The sequence below is a fragment of the Acanthisitta chloris genome, unplaced genomic scaffold (genome assembly GCF_000695815.1).
Source record: "Acanthisitta chloris isolate BGI_N310 unplaced genomic scaffold, ASM69581v1 scaffold17033, whole genome shotgun sequence".
In the NCBI taxonomy this organism is placed as follows: domain Eukaryota; kingdom Metazoa; phylum Chordata; class Aves; order Passeriformes; family Acanthisittidae; genus Acanthisitta; species Acanthisitta chloris.
Window position 1 is genome coordinate 97689 of NW_008663598.1, and position 20576 is coordinate 118264.

At 38.4% G+C, this 20576-nt stretch overlaps 1 protein-coding gene across 1 annotated transcript in view; it reads right to left on the minus strand.

The window, feature by feature from the left end:
* The window catches only part of SLC2A13 (solute carrier family 2 (facilitated glucose transporter), member 13), a gene marked incomplete at its 5' end in the record, with an annotated part of 111664 nt that overhangs the window by 57089 nt on the left and 33999 nt on the right, over positions 1-20576 (minus strand). The window contains one exon of the mRNA XM_009071059.1: positions 19274-19382. Within this exon, the coding sequence (XP_009069307.1) occupies positions 19274-19382 (109 nt within the window). The remainder of the gene's footprint in view (positions 1-19273; positions 19383-20576) is intronic.

Here is a 20576-nt window from a genome sequence, read left to right on the forward strand (position 1 = left end):
AGGTTGACTGCATTACTGAAATATCTGTCTCCACCACCAGGAAGGACTTGGTGTGCTAAGTGCAGTTCAAACACAGAACATTTAAATGACCTCTCGCACAAAGCTTGCAATACAAACACAAGGCTAAAAACCAAATGGATGCTGACAGAAGGAGAGAGGTGAGACAGTGAGGAAGCACCAGTAATCCCTGAGTTGTGACTGTGTCACACACTGACACCTCTATTGCTCATGGAGATTCTGCTTTGAGAAGGTTGCCCTTTTTTTAAGAACCAGGTTCAGGAAGAAAACTTGCATTGCAGGGAAAAAAACTTCCAATGGGTAACACAGGTGAGATGCCTAGACTGGGGAAATACAAAACTGGTAGTGCAGAAAAAAGGAAACACCAATTTTCCTGAGTGGTCAACTGCACATCTACCTGCCAAGTCTGTCCTTTAAGGAGAACAAACACAGTACAAAGAGAAATAAAAATCTGTTAAGCTCTTTACGCCTAGCCCAGTGGCTACAGTAAGCTGTTGTGTCCACAGGGACACATCTAGCTGGCAGAGACCTCTGTGCTGAATAAACCAAAGCTCAACATACTGTTCTTAATCAAAGTACACCAGAGCAGCCTAGTTCAGAGTGCTGAAAGCTTGGATCATTGTGGCATCATCATGTTGGAAGGAAGCAAGCACCACCTCTCATTGTCTCACAACAGCTTTTATCAAGAATACTCTGACAGAGCCAAAAGGCTATGTCCTTTGTCCTTGAATGCTGGAGATTTGGGCACCCCCTGAAGGTTAAGGCAGACATGCTGCTCTTGCTTTAGACTGCTGCCATCCCCTTGCCAGACACAGTAACATTTTCTCCAGACACAAACCTTCAGCCAGCTGCCTTTTGACTCAGGTCCTTATCTCAGGCTGGCACTCAGAAATCTGAGTGACGTAACAGTCTGCATCTGATGGAAATAACTGTTGAGCTGGGAGCTGTCAACATTTATTACAGGTATAAAGAGTGCCATGTTACAGGAGACTGGAGAAAATCAGAACTTACACAGTTCTGAGAAGACACAAAATGTATGATACAAAGAATATTCTGAACAAGGAATTCTGACAAAAGTTTACTGTCAATTAGCTTTACTGACAGAATTAGCTTTTGCCAGTCATGCTCTCACATGGGGAGGCATGGAAAATAAAATAGGAGACAACATATATGAAAAACACACTGAAACAAATCTTAAACCTGCTATGTAGGTTGCAAAGTTCAAAAACTTAATAGCATTTAAAACAGATCGAATAGTAATACGCACACAGCAAATAACTGTGCCCTGTAGCATTAGAGTATGTTCTTTTTGTTGCTTATCTGCAGATATGTCAAGGAAGAAAGTTTCCTCAATAGCTGTGTCACAAGAACACCAAACGAATTACTGCATAATTCACAGAAAAATCAGTTTGCTTTGTTGGGCAAGTAATAAAGGTTACTATTATTTGACACATTGCCCTTTGGCAGCTGATATGTCACCAGAAAATTAAGCCTTTCTTAACACTACTGGGGAAATCTGATCCCACAAGTAAGGTGATATCTCCTGAAAATATGGTCATGCTCTCACGGTCCAGTCAGACTTCAAGCATGGTGGACAGAAAACATGGGTTGAAAAAACTGAAGGGTCAAAACCCTTGAAGAGTGATGGGCAGATAAATACTTGCTCTAATGCCTTCTTGCTGTTAGATTCATAATGCATGTAAACAATCATTATTTATGCACACAATATAATTATGTATTGTTATTCTGAGAAGAATTACAAGGTGACTATCTCAGCACCTTCCCTCAAAAAAACCTGGGTAAACAGTATAGGTACCTAAGCAGCGGTGGAGAGTCTGTTGTTGAGAAGAAACCACAGGGCCACAATGAAACAGCAGCAGATTCAGTGTAATGTGCTATTCTGCTTTACTGAGGAAATCAAGTACATTTTAGCATTACATTTTGCTCCCAATCTGCATCTCCTGCTCTATCCTCACAATACCTCTAGTTTCACATAGGTAAAGATCCCATTTTACAGAATAGTTTCTGCCTGGCCATTCCCTCCTACAAATACAGGTTTTGCAGGGTTTAGGTGCCTCTGTGCAGCTCAAACAGGATTACACCAGACAGCAATATACTTTTTCTGACTTTAAGGCCAACATGAAAAAGCTGCTTGTTTAAAATCTTGCATATAGTCAAACTCTCATTTAGACACAGAAAACAGTCGATACCTTGAATTTTTGAGAAACCTAATTGACATGACAAAACAGCCAAGTCATGACATACTGCTGTACTTAATCATTAATTAGTTTAATGAACACGGAAACCTCACCAGATAGGATGAAGTTGTGACTCAGAGCAGCAGATGGGATTCTGGTCTGAAACCTCTGGGGAGTGTCTGTGACAGTGACTGCAGCAATCAGCCTGAAGAGCAGTGCCACAGAGGAAGAAATTTCTGCCATGGAGGAAGAGATTAGTCCTTGAATGGCAGTTAATTTGTTCCAGACAGAGAATTTTGCTGTTAGGAAAGGAAAATGTCTTTTATGAAACCAGAATAAATCCCCAAATGAGTTCTCTATAGGGAGCATCTAGTTCACAAAGATACTATAAACAATAGGTGCTTATAAGCTCTCTTCATAACTATATTTAAAGAGAACAAAAAGTAATAAGCTTAATAATGCACAGACCTAAGACATGCTTACAATAATACAAATATTAAAATGTGTATGGCAAATATACTTCAGTGCTTCTGTACATGATGGTTTACTGTGCAGTAAGTATGGAATCACTGCAGGATTATGCTGTTCAGCAAAAGTCAGGAGCTGATTTACTGAAAAGATCAGCTTTGATACTGCAAGAGAAGATGAAACACAGACCTTGAAGCTGCCCAGGCCAATGACAGTCATGCAGCTCTAGCCACCCTGCATGACCCTGCACATATCACTCTGAACACTAAAAGACTCAGGTAGATCAAGAGCTTTACAAGAGCTGAACCACAGGGTTTTTTTCCAAGAGAACAGCCCAAATGAGTCTCCTGAGTTAGAGAGGCTCAAGAGTGTGTAACAGGCATACTACAAATACACCAAAGGAAGCTAAAATGTGTCACTTCAGGGCAGTAAATTACTAGCCTGAGTTACACAATTTGCTTAGTCCCTTGCAAGCATATAGACCAATATAGGGTTGGAAAGCCCTTGTAAGAAGAACTGGAGGCAAGACATGGTTTTTGCAGGAATCAACTGGTTTCATTTGTCCCTCAGCTGAATAAGTTTCAGGAATAACTTTCCTTCAGAAAAACAAAAGATACTTTCTTTTCTACATGGTCACCAGAAGAGCACATCTAGAGCAACATGCAGAAGAAAAAAAAATCATGTAATATCACCTTTTTCTTTACACAATCATTTGATTCAGCTTATCCTAACAAGACACAACAAAAATGAGGACTCAAGTGTTGCCACAGATGACCAAAAGCTGCTTGTTTGGTTTCCAAAAGGCCAAAACCTAGACATGGCTCCTAGGTTCTGCTGGGAGGAAAGGCAAGTGAGCCAAGCTTCTAACCATGGAATCCATTTCTTTTTTTAACAGTAGCTTTACAGTACATTTTAAAGCCCTGTCCATCCCAGCTAATGCATTTTTCCTTCTCTCTTTCTGTACTTCCCTGTTTTAATTTCCCTCCCAGCACTGTCTGGTCTCCCTGACACACCAGTTGTTCACGGCAGCATATTACACTATTATGGGCATTAAGACTTCCCAAACTGGACCGAATCCACAATCTCAAATTGCTTACCTATATGTATCACCTGGTTAACATGCATTTCTGCATTGAAGAGCTTGCAGAGATGGTGGCATCAGTTACACCTGTGCAAGAAAAAGGTCACTGCAGCTGCTCCAGCACAACCAAAGGCAGCTGAATCTTTTTCAGAGATGCTTAAAGAGGAGGTGACCAGATCAGACCAGAGTTTGCAGCAGAGAAGGAATTTGGCATTATGAATACTTGTTTAAATTGTTTTCTAGCAGGTTTAAGTTAGCAAATATCACAAATCAATAAATGGAATCCAAATACCTGTGGAGACCTGACCAGTATCTTGCAGTGCCTGTGTTCCAGATCTGAGTCAACTGTGGCTTTTATATATAATTTTTATTTTTTTTTTCTACAACACATCCTGATTCTGCCTCTGTTCACAATTCTGGTAGTACCTGAGTTAATTTTCCACAGTGTCACAAGAATAATCAAAAAATTGGGTTTTCAAGCAAGATATAAGCATTCAAAATAGGACTATATACCCTTCAAAATATAATGAGCTATGTCTGACTAATTTCAGTTATTCAAAACTCTAATAAAGCACATAAGATAGACAACCGTAATGTATTTGAGAATTTTCAAACCATAAATGTTTTAACGTGATTATTATTTCTCTACTATTACAGGAAACAGAAAGAAAAATTACTTGAAATTAGTGTATTTTTCCCCTGAGAACTGTCCTATTTCACTAATAAGTCACTCTCCATTCCTACGTGCACCAGAAAAAACATTTGCCTGTATCCTGTCTTCTATTTCCACCATAAATGAATGACACTATAGCCATGTATCACAACCTGAAACAGAAATTTAAACTTGGTTCTCAGCTCTAAAGTTTCTGGAATGTGCATCACTAACAAGCACAATTTACACTTCTCATTCTGGTAGGTTCCCTTTTCTCCTGCTCCTCTGTGCAAATGGGACTGAGCTGCTGACTCAGTGTAGTGCTAAGATTTCTTTTAACAGTTTTGTATCTCACTGTGGTATTAAATTGTGGTCACACAGTTCAGTTCTCACACTTTGTTAAGGGCTCAGATGTAGGATAGAAAGAAGTTTTACAAGGTCACATTCAAAACTTTGTTAAAAAATAGCCAACTTGGTCTAAGTTTTACTGAGATCTTACCTGGTTCCTTACAGAACCAACATGTCTTTCAGAACTTTCACCTGCTTCCCTTCCTCACCAACATACAAGGGCAATAAGCATTCCTTTAGTACACAGAAGATTTTAGCTTGTATCAATTTTTAATTGTTTTCAAGAACCAATTTCAGCATTTTGGTGCTAAACCCTTGACATAAAGACCTGAAGTTGAAAACCTTAAGTTGCTAACTTATAAAGTTTAACTGCTAATTTTCTCTTCTCCTTCTCCAGTCAACAAACATACCACAGAAATAATATAACTGAAAGGAATAAGGAACAGAGAGTAGAGCAGAGTAAGAAAGCCTAAAGTGTCCTAACTGATTATTTTTGTTGTGCTTCTGTTTTCCTCCCCTGGCTTCTAACAGGGTTTGCCCTCTTTCTTCATAAAAAAAAAAAAAAAAAAAAAAAAAAAAAAAAAAAAAAAAAAAAAAAAAAAAAAAAAAAAAAAAAAAAAAAAAAAAAAAAAAAAAAAAAAAAAAAAAAAAAAAAAAAAGCCCTTTCCATTTGTAAGTCGAACAAAAAAAAAAAAAAAAAAAAACAAGTTTAGGTGAGAAAGGGGCCTTCAACAAGGAGAAGGTTTAATCAGCAGCTCAGTATTTCTCCACTTTTTTTTATCTTGTGAGATGCATGAAATTCTGCTGAAAATAAGTTAGTCTCACTTGTTTTTTTCTATTTCCCAGTAAAACATGCTTTGGGTGAGTGCAGTATGCAAATGACTAATAAAAGGAAATAAAATATCACAAAAGGATTTTACTCTGTCATGAAAAAGTTCCACAATCACTCTCTGAAGTATTATTACCTCCCACAGAGTTGTTTGCACTGTGGGGAAAAAAATTCCCAACATTTTAAGCAGTCACTGTGAGACCTCTCTCACCTGCAGCGCTTAGACCCAACTCACACCCCTCCAGCTCACACACCTGACCTTGGAAGACACTCCAGTTAAGAGACAGCCCTTCCAAAGATGACAAGCCAAGTGTTGTTTAGTTTCCCCATCCTGAGAATCCATTCCCACCCTGGACTCTCCTCCTCACTGGCCTTACGTTATTATTTCTCGCCACACTAAGGAATTAAGAGTCTCGTTGGTGAGTTCTCATTTTCTTTAGATTTGGTGACTGTCCTCCATACCACACCTTCCATGTGGCCTACTTTGATCACAGAGATCTCTTTGATTTGCAGACTACTCACAACAGAGAAGTCCTGACTAGCCTTTAGATGCCATGATGTTTTATTCACGATCCATTTCTGGACTCTTTTCACTTAATGGTAAATCTTTGCACTGCACATAAACTTTCAACCTGGTTTTTTTTTTTCATGTCTCTCCACCTCTGTGGCACAAGGCATATTGACTAGCCTGTGGTAGCTTAACTCTTATTGACAGACTCCAAAGAATCCAATTTACAGAACCGGTTCTTACGCCCTTAAAGCAAAGGTGAATAAACAGAACTAAAGGGCATCATATCTCCTACACTGTGTTTGAATGGGATCAGTAATATATTTCACTGAGGTTGTTCATGTTGTTGCATCAGGCAGCATCTAACCAGGTGACCTTTTATACTTTCATTTTGTGTTTTTTCAAGATTGCTTACATTGTGAGCTGTGAATTGTTTCACATTTCTATATTCCTTGTTTTCCTTCTGACATGACAATTCCTGATTGCTAAGAATATAGTGCAACATTTGAATAATATGTGCCCTCCAGGTTCTCAAGAGAGCAACCTATGACATAAACAAGCCCTTCTCCAACTACTACTCTACTGTACCCTATAGAAAAAAATTAAATTGGGCATTGATTGGTATCTGATTTCCTGATAGGTCTTAAAATAAATGCTAGAGAGAACAAAAACACACAGCTGAACAGAATGATGCATATTAAACATTAACAGTTGCACAAGAAAGGAATTTTTACAAGATTATTAGAAATGTATGACACAAGAGGAGCTGTTGAGACCCAACTGTGCTCCAGGAGCTGTCTAGACAAATAATACACTAAAACAAACAAACAAACCAATCAGTATTGCTATTTCAGGAACTTTCCCCAGCAATCATTCATGAATGATTTATGAACAGCATCACTGCTCTGACTTAATTTCATTACTTGGCTTTACATACAAACAACGTGAATAAGATGCATTTAACTGACTTAACAGCTACACTGTGCACATACTAGATCTAAGGCAAAGTCATTTAACTTCACATAATGGCTTTACCATAACCCAAGCCATATGTTTAAGCAGACTTTGCTCCTGCCCCTGCAGATCACACAGTTCCTCCTGTATGGTCCTGCAGTGAAGACTGGATCGGTGACACGAGAGTTATTACCAAGGCAACAGATAGAAATCAAACCATGTTATGATTTCACTACAGGCAAAAGGGAGAATAGAAATCCAACGCAGGAAAATTGGGAAAAATTTCTAGTAAATACACAAACCCTTCAATAACATCAAAAGAAATGTTAGAAAATACTGGTTCAAATATATTTATTCTTTAAATAAATACTTTGCTTTAATGTTATCTCCAAAGTGATAGTCCTTCTTTAAATATGCTTTCACAGCCTGAGGAACTATAGGAACAGATTTTATCACTTACCATCAAGAACATGTCTTTAAGGTAAAACAAAACAAAAAGTACAACCAGCAGGACTGCCAGTTGTTTGTCAGTGCTTTAATACAAATGTCCAACCTTCTGGCTGGTTTTCCACTCAAGACTGCATTAATTTGTATGAAAACCTGGGGGTAAAGTTGTGCGCTTGTACACATAGTCCCTGCTGATCAGACTTCATTAAAAATAAAACATGCTCCAAGTGAGAAGATAAAGAGCAGAATTTGTTTTAAAATAACTTGTTCACTCCTATACAGTTCTTTGAGCATGTGTTTTGTGAACATGGTATAAATATGTACATTAATTTCCAAATTAGAATGGTATAAACCTTTATCATAACATTAAACACAAAACTTAAAAGGAATTTACTTCCATAAAAGCATTAGACTGAAAAATGCCAGTTTAATAAAGATATTTGATTTCGGGTTTTTAGTTTATTGTTTTAAATTGAAATGTCAGTTAATACTCAAAAGAATCCTCTGTAATACATCTGCAACATCTGAAACATAATTAACAGAACCATCAGGCAAACCTTCAGGTAGATGGGTCCAGACTGTGGCAAGACATTTGCAGCTGTCACACCACGAGGTTGACTTTTACTCATAGAATCAACCGGGTTGGCAAAGACCTCCAAGATCATCAAGTCCAACCCGATCATGGCACTAAGTGCCACATCCAGTCTCATCTTGAAAACCTCCAGGGATGGTGAATCCACCACCTCCCCGGGCAGCCCATTCCAATGCCTGATTACTCTCTCCATAAAAAAATCTCTTCCTAAAAGAACTTCTATAAAAGCAAACACCCTTTCCATAAAAAATCTTTCACTAATATCCACCCTAAACCTCCCCTGGCAGAGTTTGAGTCTGTGCCCTCTTGTCCTACTGCTGATTGCCTGGGAGAAGAGACCAACCCACACCTGACTACAACCTCCTTTCAGGGAGTTGTAGAGGGTGATAAGGTCTCCCCTGAGCCTCCTCTTCTCCTGGCTAAACAACCCCATGCTATTCCATTCTTTGGTATATATATTCTTTTAGCCAGTAACCCAAGAGAGAACTCAAAAAATTACAATAAATAAGAAAAAAATCTCATGTGCTCATTAGGATGAAATTTTTTTACAGAGAGAGTTATCAGGCATTGGAATGGGCTGCCCGGGGAGGGGGTGGATTCACCATCCCTGGAGGTTTTCAAGATGATACTGGATGTGGCACTTAGTGCCATGGTCTAGTAATGATGGTAGGGTTGGACTTGATGATCTTTGAGGTCTCTTCCAACCTGGCTGATTCTATGATTCTTCAGTTCATTGAGTTAAATATCCAGGTTTGGGGAAAAAAACATCCAAACAAACCAACACAAAATCCCCACAACAAAACAGGTGTTCAGCACCAGAGAAATAAAAAAATCCCCATTAATATTTAAAGATTCCTGAAATGGTAAAAAAAAATCCAGTACTTCAAAATAGAATGAGAGCCTAAAGATAAAGGCCCATTACAAGACCTCACATCAGCACCCTGCACCTGCCTCCTCTGCAACTTCAGAAGGTTTTTGCATTGTTTATTTTTTAAACCCACTTAAAATTATAATTCAAATAATCCACCTCAATATCATTTAATGTGTTTGGCAGTCTAGGAGTTTTTAAGCTTGCCTATGTTTTAGGTGGGGCATGTGTTTGGTTCTGTTCTGGTTTTTTAACAATAAAGAGACAGATTACGAGAATTATCAGATGAGGTGGGATATAAAAGTTTCATTTAAACACAATTAGTCTTCACTAGTAAACTCATCTTCTATTGAATGTCTACTAATTCCAACATCAAAAAACCCAAATATGTTATTTCTAATACTTCATTGGTGTAACATTATTAGCAATTAGAAATGATGAGTGTTTCCTTCTTCCCTTGAGACACACAATCTAGGATATCTATGCACTAAACTATGTTCTGATAATCAATCTAGATTTTACTTAATTTCATCCCATTAGTCCCATTATGTAGCATCTTGAGCCAGCTCCCTGATCTTCCTGACACTCAAACCTTCCAAACCTTTATATTTGAATTATCTGTCCTTTGATCTCTAATAGTTAAGACAAGGATGTATCTGTAAAAGCCATCTTCCAAAAGCTCTGGCTAGTTAGACTGACAGAGCAAGTAACTTAAATAGGATGCACATTTTACAGCTTTAATCTAGCCAACGACTCCATCATGATTCACTGGTTTGTTTGCATCTTTTTCTTTTTTAAGTGGTCTAATGCTGTGGTTTTCCTTTTGTGTTTCAAAAGGAATAAGAACACGAAATGCACAGAGAACTGGCATTAGCAGTGAGAAGGTTCAGCCTGAAAGAGAGTCTTAAAGATTACTATATGGCATTGCCCAAATAACCCAAGTTGAAGGTTTTGGTTTGTCTGTTTTACGGTGAATTACAAATCTATACTTTTAAACTGGGTTAGATAAAATAACTCGCACAAGGTCAGTATGACAGGAGAAAAAAGCTTTGCTTTTTTCTTTTTAATTTTATTTTTAAGTGGCAACTTAGCACAGTGTGACTGTAGTGCTAGCAACACTGACACACAAGTAACTTGTTCTTAACACAGATATAGTCTCTTCCTTGCATCCTAAACACCCTCTCACAATAATTTGAACAGATAAATTACAGCCTTTGGAGCTAAACCGTTAAACCTTTAAGCTGCTCAGGGTTTTGCAGGCCACCCAACAAGCACACACAAGAATTTAAGCAAAACATTTCACTCTACACAAAAACAAGAGTTATCTTTAAAATGCAGCAAATTATATATATAAACTGCCTTAATATCAGAACTGCCTTAAAAATATTCAAGTTTACTCAACTGCCTTCTTATGCCTCAAGTACAAGATACATCCATGTAGATCACTCACCCTTGCATTTTGCTGGCTAAGTGCAAAATCAAAATGAAGGCCCAACTGCTCCTCAGAGTTCTTGCACAGGTGTAGAGCCACATAAGATGTCCAGCAGTATGACCTCCTATTTTCTCTCCCCATCCCTCTCTGTGACTCTAAATATCAATAGTCACTAGCACCCACCACCCTCATGTCCAGAAGGGCTGAGACTCGTTCATTCACAACTAAAACAGTCAGCAGCCTCCGTCCTCCTTGTGCAACAAAGAGTTAATTTTTTTCCTCAGACCTACTGCAGTTTTCCTTAACCAGTTAATGTTTTGTTTGCTTGTTTGGTTTTAATTCATGGATATAGCTATTGGCATCCTGTCAGCAACACATTTATCTTCCAGCCACTTCCCAGCAGATTTACTAGGGCACACTCCCATTACTGGGTAGTATTCCCTTCCCACATTGCTGCTTACTAACGGCTGAGAGGAAGAAACAACATCAGTGCAGGGTCCAGACAAACTATGGTCAGGCTCCTCCTTGACCTCCACTAAGAGAGAGGTGAAGGCAAACAAAGATGGAATGAAAAGGATTAACTCTGCCAACAAGGCCATTTCCCAGCTACTGTAAATACTGCCCATGGCTCCTGCTGACAGCATCTGATGAAAGGGAATTGAACATCCCATTACCTACCCCACCAGCATCTCAGCTGCTGACATTGCAGACATGTCAACTGCTGCTGTCAGCCTAAGGCCCTGGACTTCAAGCAACACTTTCATCACTGAATCAGAGTTTGTCCTTGGCCACAGTTCCAAAGCCACTGCTTCTCTCTGTAAGTTGTGTTATAATTTTCCAAACTTAATGGACAGATTTTCACAAAGAAACTAACTGTTCAGTTCAGACCTAACAATTTACTGGGGAGGAGTGGCTTGGAAAAAGTACTGTCTGGCTGGTTTCTGCACAGTAAATTTGTGCACAATAAGGACTATCAGATGTTTCAAGTTGGGGCTTTTCAGTATCTTTTATTTTTAATGCACTCCTTACTTGAAAAGAAACAAGCTCAGCTGTGATAACAGTACACTGCCAATGGAAAAGTGGCTGCTGAATGTGAAAACCATTCAAAATACCCAAGTTAGGGTTTCATTTTCCTTCAAGTACTGATACAGGCAGATTCCATAAACTCTTGTTTAGAATGCTTTACACTGAGTAATATGAAATTATTTTGCTTATTAACTACAATTTGTTCCTCTGGAGAGCTGTTATAAGTTAATCACATTATTTCTGTGTATCACACACAACAGAGACATTTGGTGTAACAGGAGAGTCGACTCTCCTAGTGTGCTTGACTAGACTTCTGTTTAGTTGTTTTTCTGAAAATATTTGCAGTCTTTCTAAAAAGCATCTGTATGCCACCCAAGTCTTTTACATGATGAGTTTGCACACAGTACTACCCAAAACATCTTGCAATACGAAGGAAGGATAATATGGTGAAATGAAGGGTCACTCTTCCAAAAAATGTTATTGTAAGGACTTATGAAAACCTAACAGATTATCTAAAGGATTATTATCTGAAAAGCAAGTGGACATGCAACGTAAGAGCTTCTCCTAAAAGCCTCAAGGAAAAAGGCAAAATTTAAAAGAAAGATAAAAACCATACAGTTTACTCAAAAAAAAAAAATTGAAGGATGAAAACCTAAGCAGACAGCAGCTTTACCCTTATGAAGTCATCAGAGAAAATTAAGACTTGTCAATTACCGAATCTTCTCAATTATCCTGACAATATTACAATGCTTGTTTCTGAAAAAAGCATACATGTAATTGTTCCTCCTTCAGTGAGATTTAAAGCTCACTTGGATCTGAGAGTACTCAAGAACAACTGAAACAAGTTGCTGGCCATGCAAAAATAAGGGCTACATGGCAGTCTGCTTGGGAATTGCTGGGGCCCAATTTGAACTTAAGTCAGGACTACAACAAGAGATACCTTGTTCTTCAGTAACTGCTGTGCAGCTTGGATGACATTTTAGCCTTGTGTCAGCTTGTGGTTTTGTTCTGCTTGTTGCAGTTTTGTATGCTGTGGGGGTTTTTAAAATATACTATGCTACTTTCTAGCTTTTGTTTGAAAATGCATAGCCAGATAACAGAACAGAAACCTCCTCAACCTTAAAAATCAATGCTTGAATACAAACCACAAGAATAATGTGAACCACCATTACTTTTTGCCAGTAGAACTTTTGTTTACAGATCTCAAGAATGATTTTCCAATATCCAAATCAACAGCCAATGCCCTAGGAAACCTCATTTTAATGACCAGCTTATTCATTGTAAATCTGTCATAACTTGTAAATACATTGTTAATTGTAAATCTCCCTATGGCTGCAGATTCTGAAAAAGTAAAGAGTAGAGACAGCTGCTACTACTTGCGCTGTAATTCACGAAACAAGGTATTTATTCAACACCCTTCACCAAAAATTGAATGGTTTATCTGCAGTCACTGTCCTGTGCTACCTGTTCAGTATTTCATTTCAAAAAAGGTTAAGACTGGTATTGAAAGGCAAGCTTCCCATCCCTGACTCCCCATCCCTCCAGGGATTGTCACACATCCCTGTTGAGCAGGAGTACCAAGGGCTGCCACAAGCTCTGCTCGGTCCGAAAGCTCCAGCAAGGCACATGTGCCTCACACCCGCGTCGGCCAACAGGAGTGAAGGTTTATAGCTCCTCAAGGGTTTCAACTCTGCAATTGCTGTACGATAGGCCTAGTGATTAGACCTGTCAGGAAACATGCTTTGCTTCCATTAAACTCTTCCCTAGCCTCTATTAAACTCCAGAAGTATCCTGGATTCTTTCCAATCCCACTCCTGTTCTCTTTCTTTCTCTCATTTACATTCAGTACGATATTTGCTCACTTTTCATGCTCATTGTTTTAATATTCTTATCTTCAAACCTTCAATTTCCACTTCTTACATAACCTCTTCTTGTACTCTTGCATTTTTCTTCTTTTATCCAGCTTTTCACTTCCTCTCTCATTATCCTGAGCTTTTTCCCTTCTCCATATAGTATTTTCTTCCACTCCCTATTTCTTGCCAGCTGAAAAAGATGCTTCTTTTTACCATACCTTTTTCTTTTTTTTTGTTCCTTTGTTTGCTTGCACAAATTAAAAAAGCAAGACTCTCAGAGCACAAAAGCATCTGTGGACCAAATCCAAACACCAATACATTTTACATGTGAATTCACTTAACTTTTAGGAGATGCAAGGATATCTTAGAAATAAAAAATCCAAAACATTTTATTAAAGAGGAATAACAGATCATTTACACCAACAAGCAGCTTAACAAAAATGCTGAGGGCCATAAGCTGTCCCTGTTGACACATTATACCACTTTTCCGTTGCAGAAAGCTTTTCTAACACAATGTGAAAAGATAATGGCAAATTACAGAATTAGCATCACATCAAGCTTAATGGTTCAAATACAGAACAAAGTACTTTGTTTGGCTTTCATCAAGTCCCCTTAAAGATCTGTGAGAATAAAATAATCATGATAATACAGCTGTCTCTTCAATCTCATCTCAGATTTACAGTCCGTGGGAACAGATAGCAAGGCCCCAAAAGAGCAGCACAAACTCTAGCACAAGCCACACTATGTATGTGCAGTTCTGACAAGACAACGCTGAACTCCCTCCAATTATGGCTAAATTACTGCTTAGTATTCAAGACAACTTAGGATTTTTTCCAAAAGCTTTCTTCCTTATGGTTTAGTTTTGCTTTTACTGCAATGAGGCTGCACAGCACCAGAAAAGTTTTCAGAAGTCCTAGTCCTGCAGCAACATGAGCATATAGATAAAACAGCCATGTACTCTATTACGGTTTTCACCAAATAATCTGAAATAGTTCAAATCCTTCAACACCCCGCAAAAATGGAATTTCTGCCCTTTTTTTTCCCATTTTTTTAAATAAGAAACTGATGGGAAAAATTAGTTTCAAGTTTTACCTTTACTTCCCCCAAGTTTGAACTATGGGCCACTGTGGGCTTGAACATATCTGAACATCACTGTTTAAATCCTGGGATATGTTACTATTAAAAGCTAATTTGTAGTAACTGCTCCCCTGGAATATAACTTCCTTCACAAGGCCTTTTTCAAACCCCTGTTTGCCAGATTTGGGCCTCCAGGCTCAAAACACTAAGCTTCCATTTTCAAGATGAGAAAATACTAGAATGATAAGAAACTGAAAAGTTAAACCATTTCAGACTTGCTCACAGCAGCGTGAGAGATGCTTATCTAAAATGGTATGACTTTTTCTTTTACAGGTCAGTTAAGCTGGCAGAAGCCATGACAAAAAGGAAACATCTTTTCTACGTCAGGCACTTTATCAAACAGCAGTGATACCCTTGTTCTTAGGGGGAAATAAAGGAATCAAAGCAATAGGCCACTGAGCTTTATTCTTTCACTGACTAAATATATCGTGCTAGAATTTGTTCCTGTGAGAGTCACAATCTCCTTAGTCTATTTTTACATTTTGCTTCTCTTTTAGATCCACCTCCTCAATGCAGAGGTTGCTCCACATACTGTTCTCACCAGTTCAGTAACATCCTGTTCGTGATGAGAGTTTCTGGTTCCTCATGGCTGGATGTTAAGCACATACATGTCTGACTCAAATACGGAACAAAACTATTTCTGTGCTAAAACTAGATCAGTTTATTGCACAATGAGAAGACAGTTCTCAATAATTCTTAAAGAAATTCTTCTGGTTTTCCTCTCCCCATCCTCAAGAGAAATCCAACTACTCTTCATTGCTCTCACTGGCTTCACTCCCAATATCCAATTTTAACCAGAAAATTTATACCAGATTTTTGAACTGGAAGCATGGAAGCTCTAGATTTTTCTTGTTGTCTCCATGTGTTTCTTGTAAGTATTTTTTTGCTCTTTAGGATCGCTTCTTCTACTAGGTACATTCAGCAACTATTTTTAGACCCCTGCAAAATTCCTCTAATACCCATACTTTTTGACCCAAGCTTTTCTTTTCTAAAATAGAAGAGTTACTCAGTAAAGTATACAAATTTGGGAAGTATTAAATCATTCTACAATTATATTCTTCTTTACACATTTCCCTGTGTGATTTGATTAAGGGGGTTTAAATGAGTTTTTCAGACACACAAACTCACTCTGATGGCCTCACTTTCTTACAGTAAAATACAAGTTTGAACTAATTCTTTTAGAAATGGTGGAAAGTCTCAAGCCAGAAGATTAGAACAAGCCAGGGCCCTGCATGGATGCTGCCATGTTAAGGTAACTGGTCACAGTACAGCAGAGTCCCATGGAAATACACAAGGAGAAAGGGAGAAACCAGAGGCTAAATTCTCTGCCAGAGAAAGCCAGGCAACAGCAAGTCAGGGTCATCAGTCTCTTCTTCTATGGCCTAGAAAGGGATATACCAAGAAACAAAGACTTACAGCAGCACCAAAGGTACAGTGAACACCAACCACCAACACACTTTTCATTGGTGTTTTTTGTAACAAGTTTGAAACAAAACAATGAAGCAAAGTCCACACAATGCTAGACCCTCCAACCATAACCAATGCCTCCTTTCCTGCTGCAACTGAACAGCAATCCCAAAACAACACAACTAAGCATTATGAAGAGGAACCTAGTGCTTAGAGAGTGAATACAATTGGACAGTTCCTTAAGTTACCGTTTAATCACAGCATTAAAAGGCAATCACCAATTTCTGGGTAAGCAAACCATTAATAGACAGCTGCTTACTTGTACTTGAGAAATGTCCTTTCCCGGGAGAATCCTAATCTTGCATACTTGACAACTAAAAATTCAGTTACACTGGATTATTAAAAACACTGGATATTTCAAATAGTTTACAACCCAGTCCTTTAACAACAGTGCCTTCATGTGTTTATCACACGCATTTTATTATTTTAAAGCAGAGATTCAACTATGTTTTAAGTTGTAATTCTGTCCTCCCACACATCCACGAGCAAATTAGGCCAATTCCAAACTATTTATAAAACCTCCTACATAGAAAGGAGTTTGAGATTTTAAAACATATTAAGTTTAAAATAAACAAAGTCAACCTACCAGTGTCATAAACCTTGTGAACTGTCAATTTTTTGTTCTGGTCTAGTAAGGCATCCTAAAGTAGTAAGAACCAAACTGTGAGAATGACTGTCCTTGGCCAGAGGTTGCATTCACATCACATTTCATAACATTTTAATAATGTTTATTATGTAAGTTTGTCTAATTAACATCTAAACTTACTTCTACATTTGGCATCTATAACATCCTGTGGCAATGAGCTCCAATATGCAATTATGTGCTGCATGAAAAAACCACTTATTTTAAACCTACTGCTGGGTAAGAGCTAGGAGTCATCAAAAACGTGTTATAAGAAATGATGAATAATCATGCTCTCCCCATCCTCTCCAGAACATTAGTAGCTTTACATACCTCTTGCATTTCTTCTGACCTAATTTCTATTCCAAGCTGCAGAGTCCTAAACATCCTGTTCAAATACAGGTATCTCTTGCCCCCCACATAACCTGGTTTATCCTTACTAAAAGAAAGGACATCTGCAATTGTTTGTACTTTGCCAGGTCAGTCATGGATGTCATCATGATGTTTGTACAGAATGATAATGGAACTTCAAGTCCTCTTTTTTGAGCAGCAACAATTTAGACTGACATGTCTGTTAGCCAGTTCCCCTCTGCAAGCATTATTGTATAATATTGTGTAGTTAATGCACTTGCCATTTCATCTTGCATTATCTTCCCACAACTGTTCATGTTCACAGATTTGGGGATCTTAATATTGTGAATGGTATATGAGTACAAGCTGTTATTTTGCTTTTAGCCCCCTTCACAGACTTATTAAAGCAACAAAGATCTTCATATAGATCCCTGCAGGACTCTACTCTTGGCTTGTGATAACTGATCTTCTACTCTCAGCCTTTGTATTTTTTCCTATCTTAAATAGTTATTAACCTGAAAGGACTTCTCCCTTACTTTTGTGACTGATTTCTTCAAGAAACTTTGGCAGCAGCTGTCATGAACTGGGGTAGTTAGTTCATATGAGATATATAGTTCTAACATGACCATGAACTCACATTCAACCAAGCTATAATCTGCCTACAACAATCATGTCAGCTCTTATTTATCATTTCACATTCTCCGTGTACATGATCATTTTTCATATTTATAAACACACGACTTCTCATTTGATGCTATGAAGTTTTAATTAATTTTATAGGGACAGAAATAAAACTTTCTGGGCTGTATCTTCATGTAAATTATACCACATTTCCAAATTCAGAGATGATGTATTCTAATTACTCCAGACTTGTTGGGTGTACCCTGATTAATCCAGGTGATTTGCTATTTTTCATTTTAATCAGCTTGTGCTAAAAGTTCTTCCCCTAATATATGAGTTTGAATCAGATCACCTGAGACACCTTAAGTAAGTTCCAGTGCAGTAAATGTCATATACCCTCTATAATTAACACAAATAAAAAAAGAGGCTCTGTGATATTTGGTGCTGAGGATTTACCTTCTGCTAGTGTTCTCAGAATGTCTTGATCCTTACTGAGCCCGGAGACTATTAGGTTTACTTTTCCTGATGTGCCTGAAGAATTTCTCCGGCTCTTTCTGTGCCTGGTCTTCTGGTTTTGACACGTAACTTTACCAGTTTTGCACCCAAGCATTTCTCACATTTGGTTACAATTTCAACTTTATGAAGTCTCTCTTCACCTGTTACAGACTTCCCCTCTTTACAGTTTAGTAATGCTGAGGTTTGGGGCTTTTCTCCTCCATTATGACAGACAGCAAACATTTAACAATTAATATGGTAGCTCTGGATACCACTAAAAGCCTTATCCTTTCAGCTGTTCCATCTAACAATTTCCTAAAAAGTCTGTTCCCTTAGGCATAGTTCTCTCTGTAAGATGCTCTGGCAATATATTTGACACTTGCTCTTAAAACAACATGGCAATTGTATTCATGATGGTTATTCTTGTAGGGTAGCTCGACAGTAATTTCAATCTGAACATGGTCTTGTGCACTGCACGTTTGTCAAGACCTACTCCTCTTGTCAGTTAACAGTTTATCAGAAAACCCAACATACTGTTCTTCACTTCTACACCTACTAAGTTTTCATATACATAATAAAACCGTGTAGTAAGAGGAAATGGTTCTTCCCTCAGCATTTTACCTCCTATAGCACTTTACAGTAATGTTCCATCACATTAACATGGGCAGTGTAACACTCATCCTATCTTGATCTGTGTGCATACAAATTCAAACCATAAGTCTACTTTCTTGTCCAGACATAGAATCAACAGAATCACAGAATTTTAGGGGTTGGAATGGACCTTAGAGATCAACTAGTCCCAGCCCCCTGCCATGGGCAGGGACATCTCCCCACCAGAGCAGGTTGCTCAAGGCTTCATCCAGCCTGGCTTTGAACACTGCCAGGGATGGACCTTCCACTGCCTCCCTGAGCAACCTGTGCCAGTGTCTCACCACCCTCACAGGAAAAAACTTTTTCCTAATATCTAACCTAAATTTTCCCTCTTTCAGTCTGTACCCATTTCCTCTTGTCATGTCACTGCAGCTCCTAACAACATAGCTTTGACCATAAACCTTAACACAGAATCTCCCAGAGTACAGTTCGCATTCTCATGTCTATATAAATGTTTGCCCTTATACTAACATCCTCCTGTACCAATTTTCTGTGATGCCAAATTTGTCAATATCCCGATTTCAAACCAGCATTCCATCTCTCACACCCAATTTGTCACATTCCAGAGTTTGTCCTGAAGAATACCTACAACTGCTACTGGTCCAATTGTCTTTTTCTAATACTTTAAAAAAAGAAGCAAGTAGGAAATACATACATGACGGTGTTAATCCCTGACAGTTGTTGAAACATCTGCAGACCACAACCCACAATTAAGGCTCTTCGAGTTGGAGGGTATGTTAGCATTCTGCAGATCACAGGTCCAGCTTAAAAAAAACACAAGACAACAACAAAAGAATACATAATAGTTCTTAAGTGATCACTATCAAGACAATCTTGCCAGGCATAAAAGGATTTGCACCTTAGTTTCAAACTTGGATTATTTCAATTATTTTTGAACAACTTGGTCACAGAATCACAGAATATTCAGAGTTGGAAGGGACCCACAAGGACTACTGAGCCCAACTCCTGGCCCTGCACAGGACATCCCCAAGAATCACCCATGTTCCTGAGAGCATTGTCCAAATGTTTCCTGAGCTCTGTCAGGCTTGGTGCTGTGAAAATTTCCCTGGCCTGGGGAGCCAGTGCCCAATTACCCTCTGGGGGAAGAAGTATCTTCTAATATCTAACCCAAACCTTCCCTGAAACAACTTTAGGACATTTCCTTGGGTCCTGTCACTGGCTATTTCAGTTCTGCTTTCCTGCACTGTACTACAAACATGATTTTTCAGGAAGCCCAGGCAAAAAAAGAAGAAACAATTTTTGGATACAGAGTCTACTAGTGGTGTCAAATGTACAGCTCGGGGAAGAAGTATCTTCTAATATCTAACCCAAACCTTCCCTGAAACAACTTTAGGACATTTCCTTGGGTCCTGTCACTGGCTATTTCAGTTCTGCTTTCCTGCACTGTACTACAAACATGATTTTTCAGGAAGCCCAGGCAAAAAAAGAAGAAACAATTTTTGGATACAGAGTCTACTAGTGGTGTCAAATGTACAGCTCTCCTACATCATACTAACAGATTGCACATCTGCTGCAACCGAATGCACTCAAGAGTTATCACAAAATATCACTGTTGTTTCCTTTCTAAAAGCTTCCACTGTTACTGAGAGGTTATTTCAGAAATGTCATTACTCACTGCTCAGATCTGATCTCTGAGATAAAGTGTTCTCCCTAGTCCCCAAAAGAGCCAATTTCCACAAACCAGTTACAAGTGTGAGTGTTTTGAAGGTACAGGATAGATATGTTCTGCACAGCTCTAAGGCCAGCAGAGGGAGTAGAAATTAATGACATTTTTTTCCATACCTTTGGTAGCAATGGTATGAGGCTGCATTTAAGAAGTAGAAAACAGTTCCTCGATGAAGGAAAAAACTCCAATATTTCTGGCAAACAGAGAAAGTTTTATTCTCTTTTTTAAATTTCCAAAGTATCCTATTAAAAAAAAAGGTAATACAGAAAGC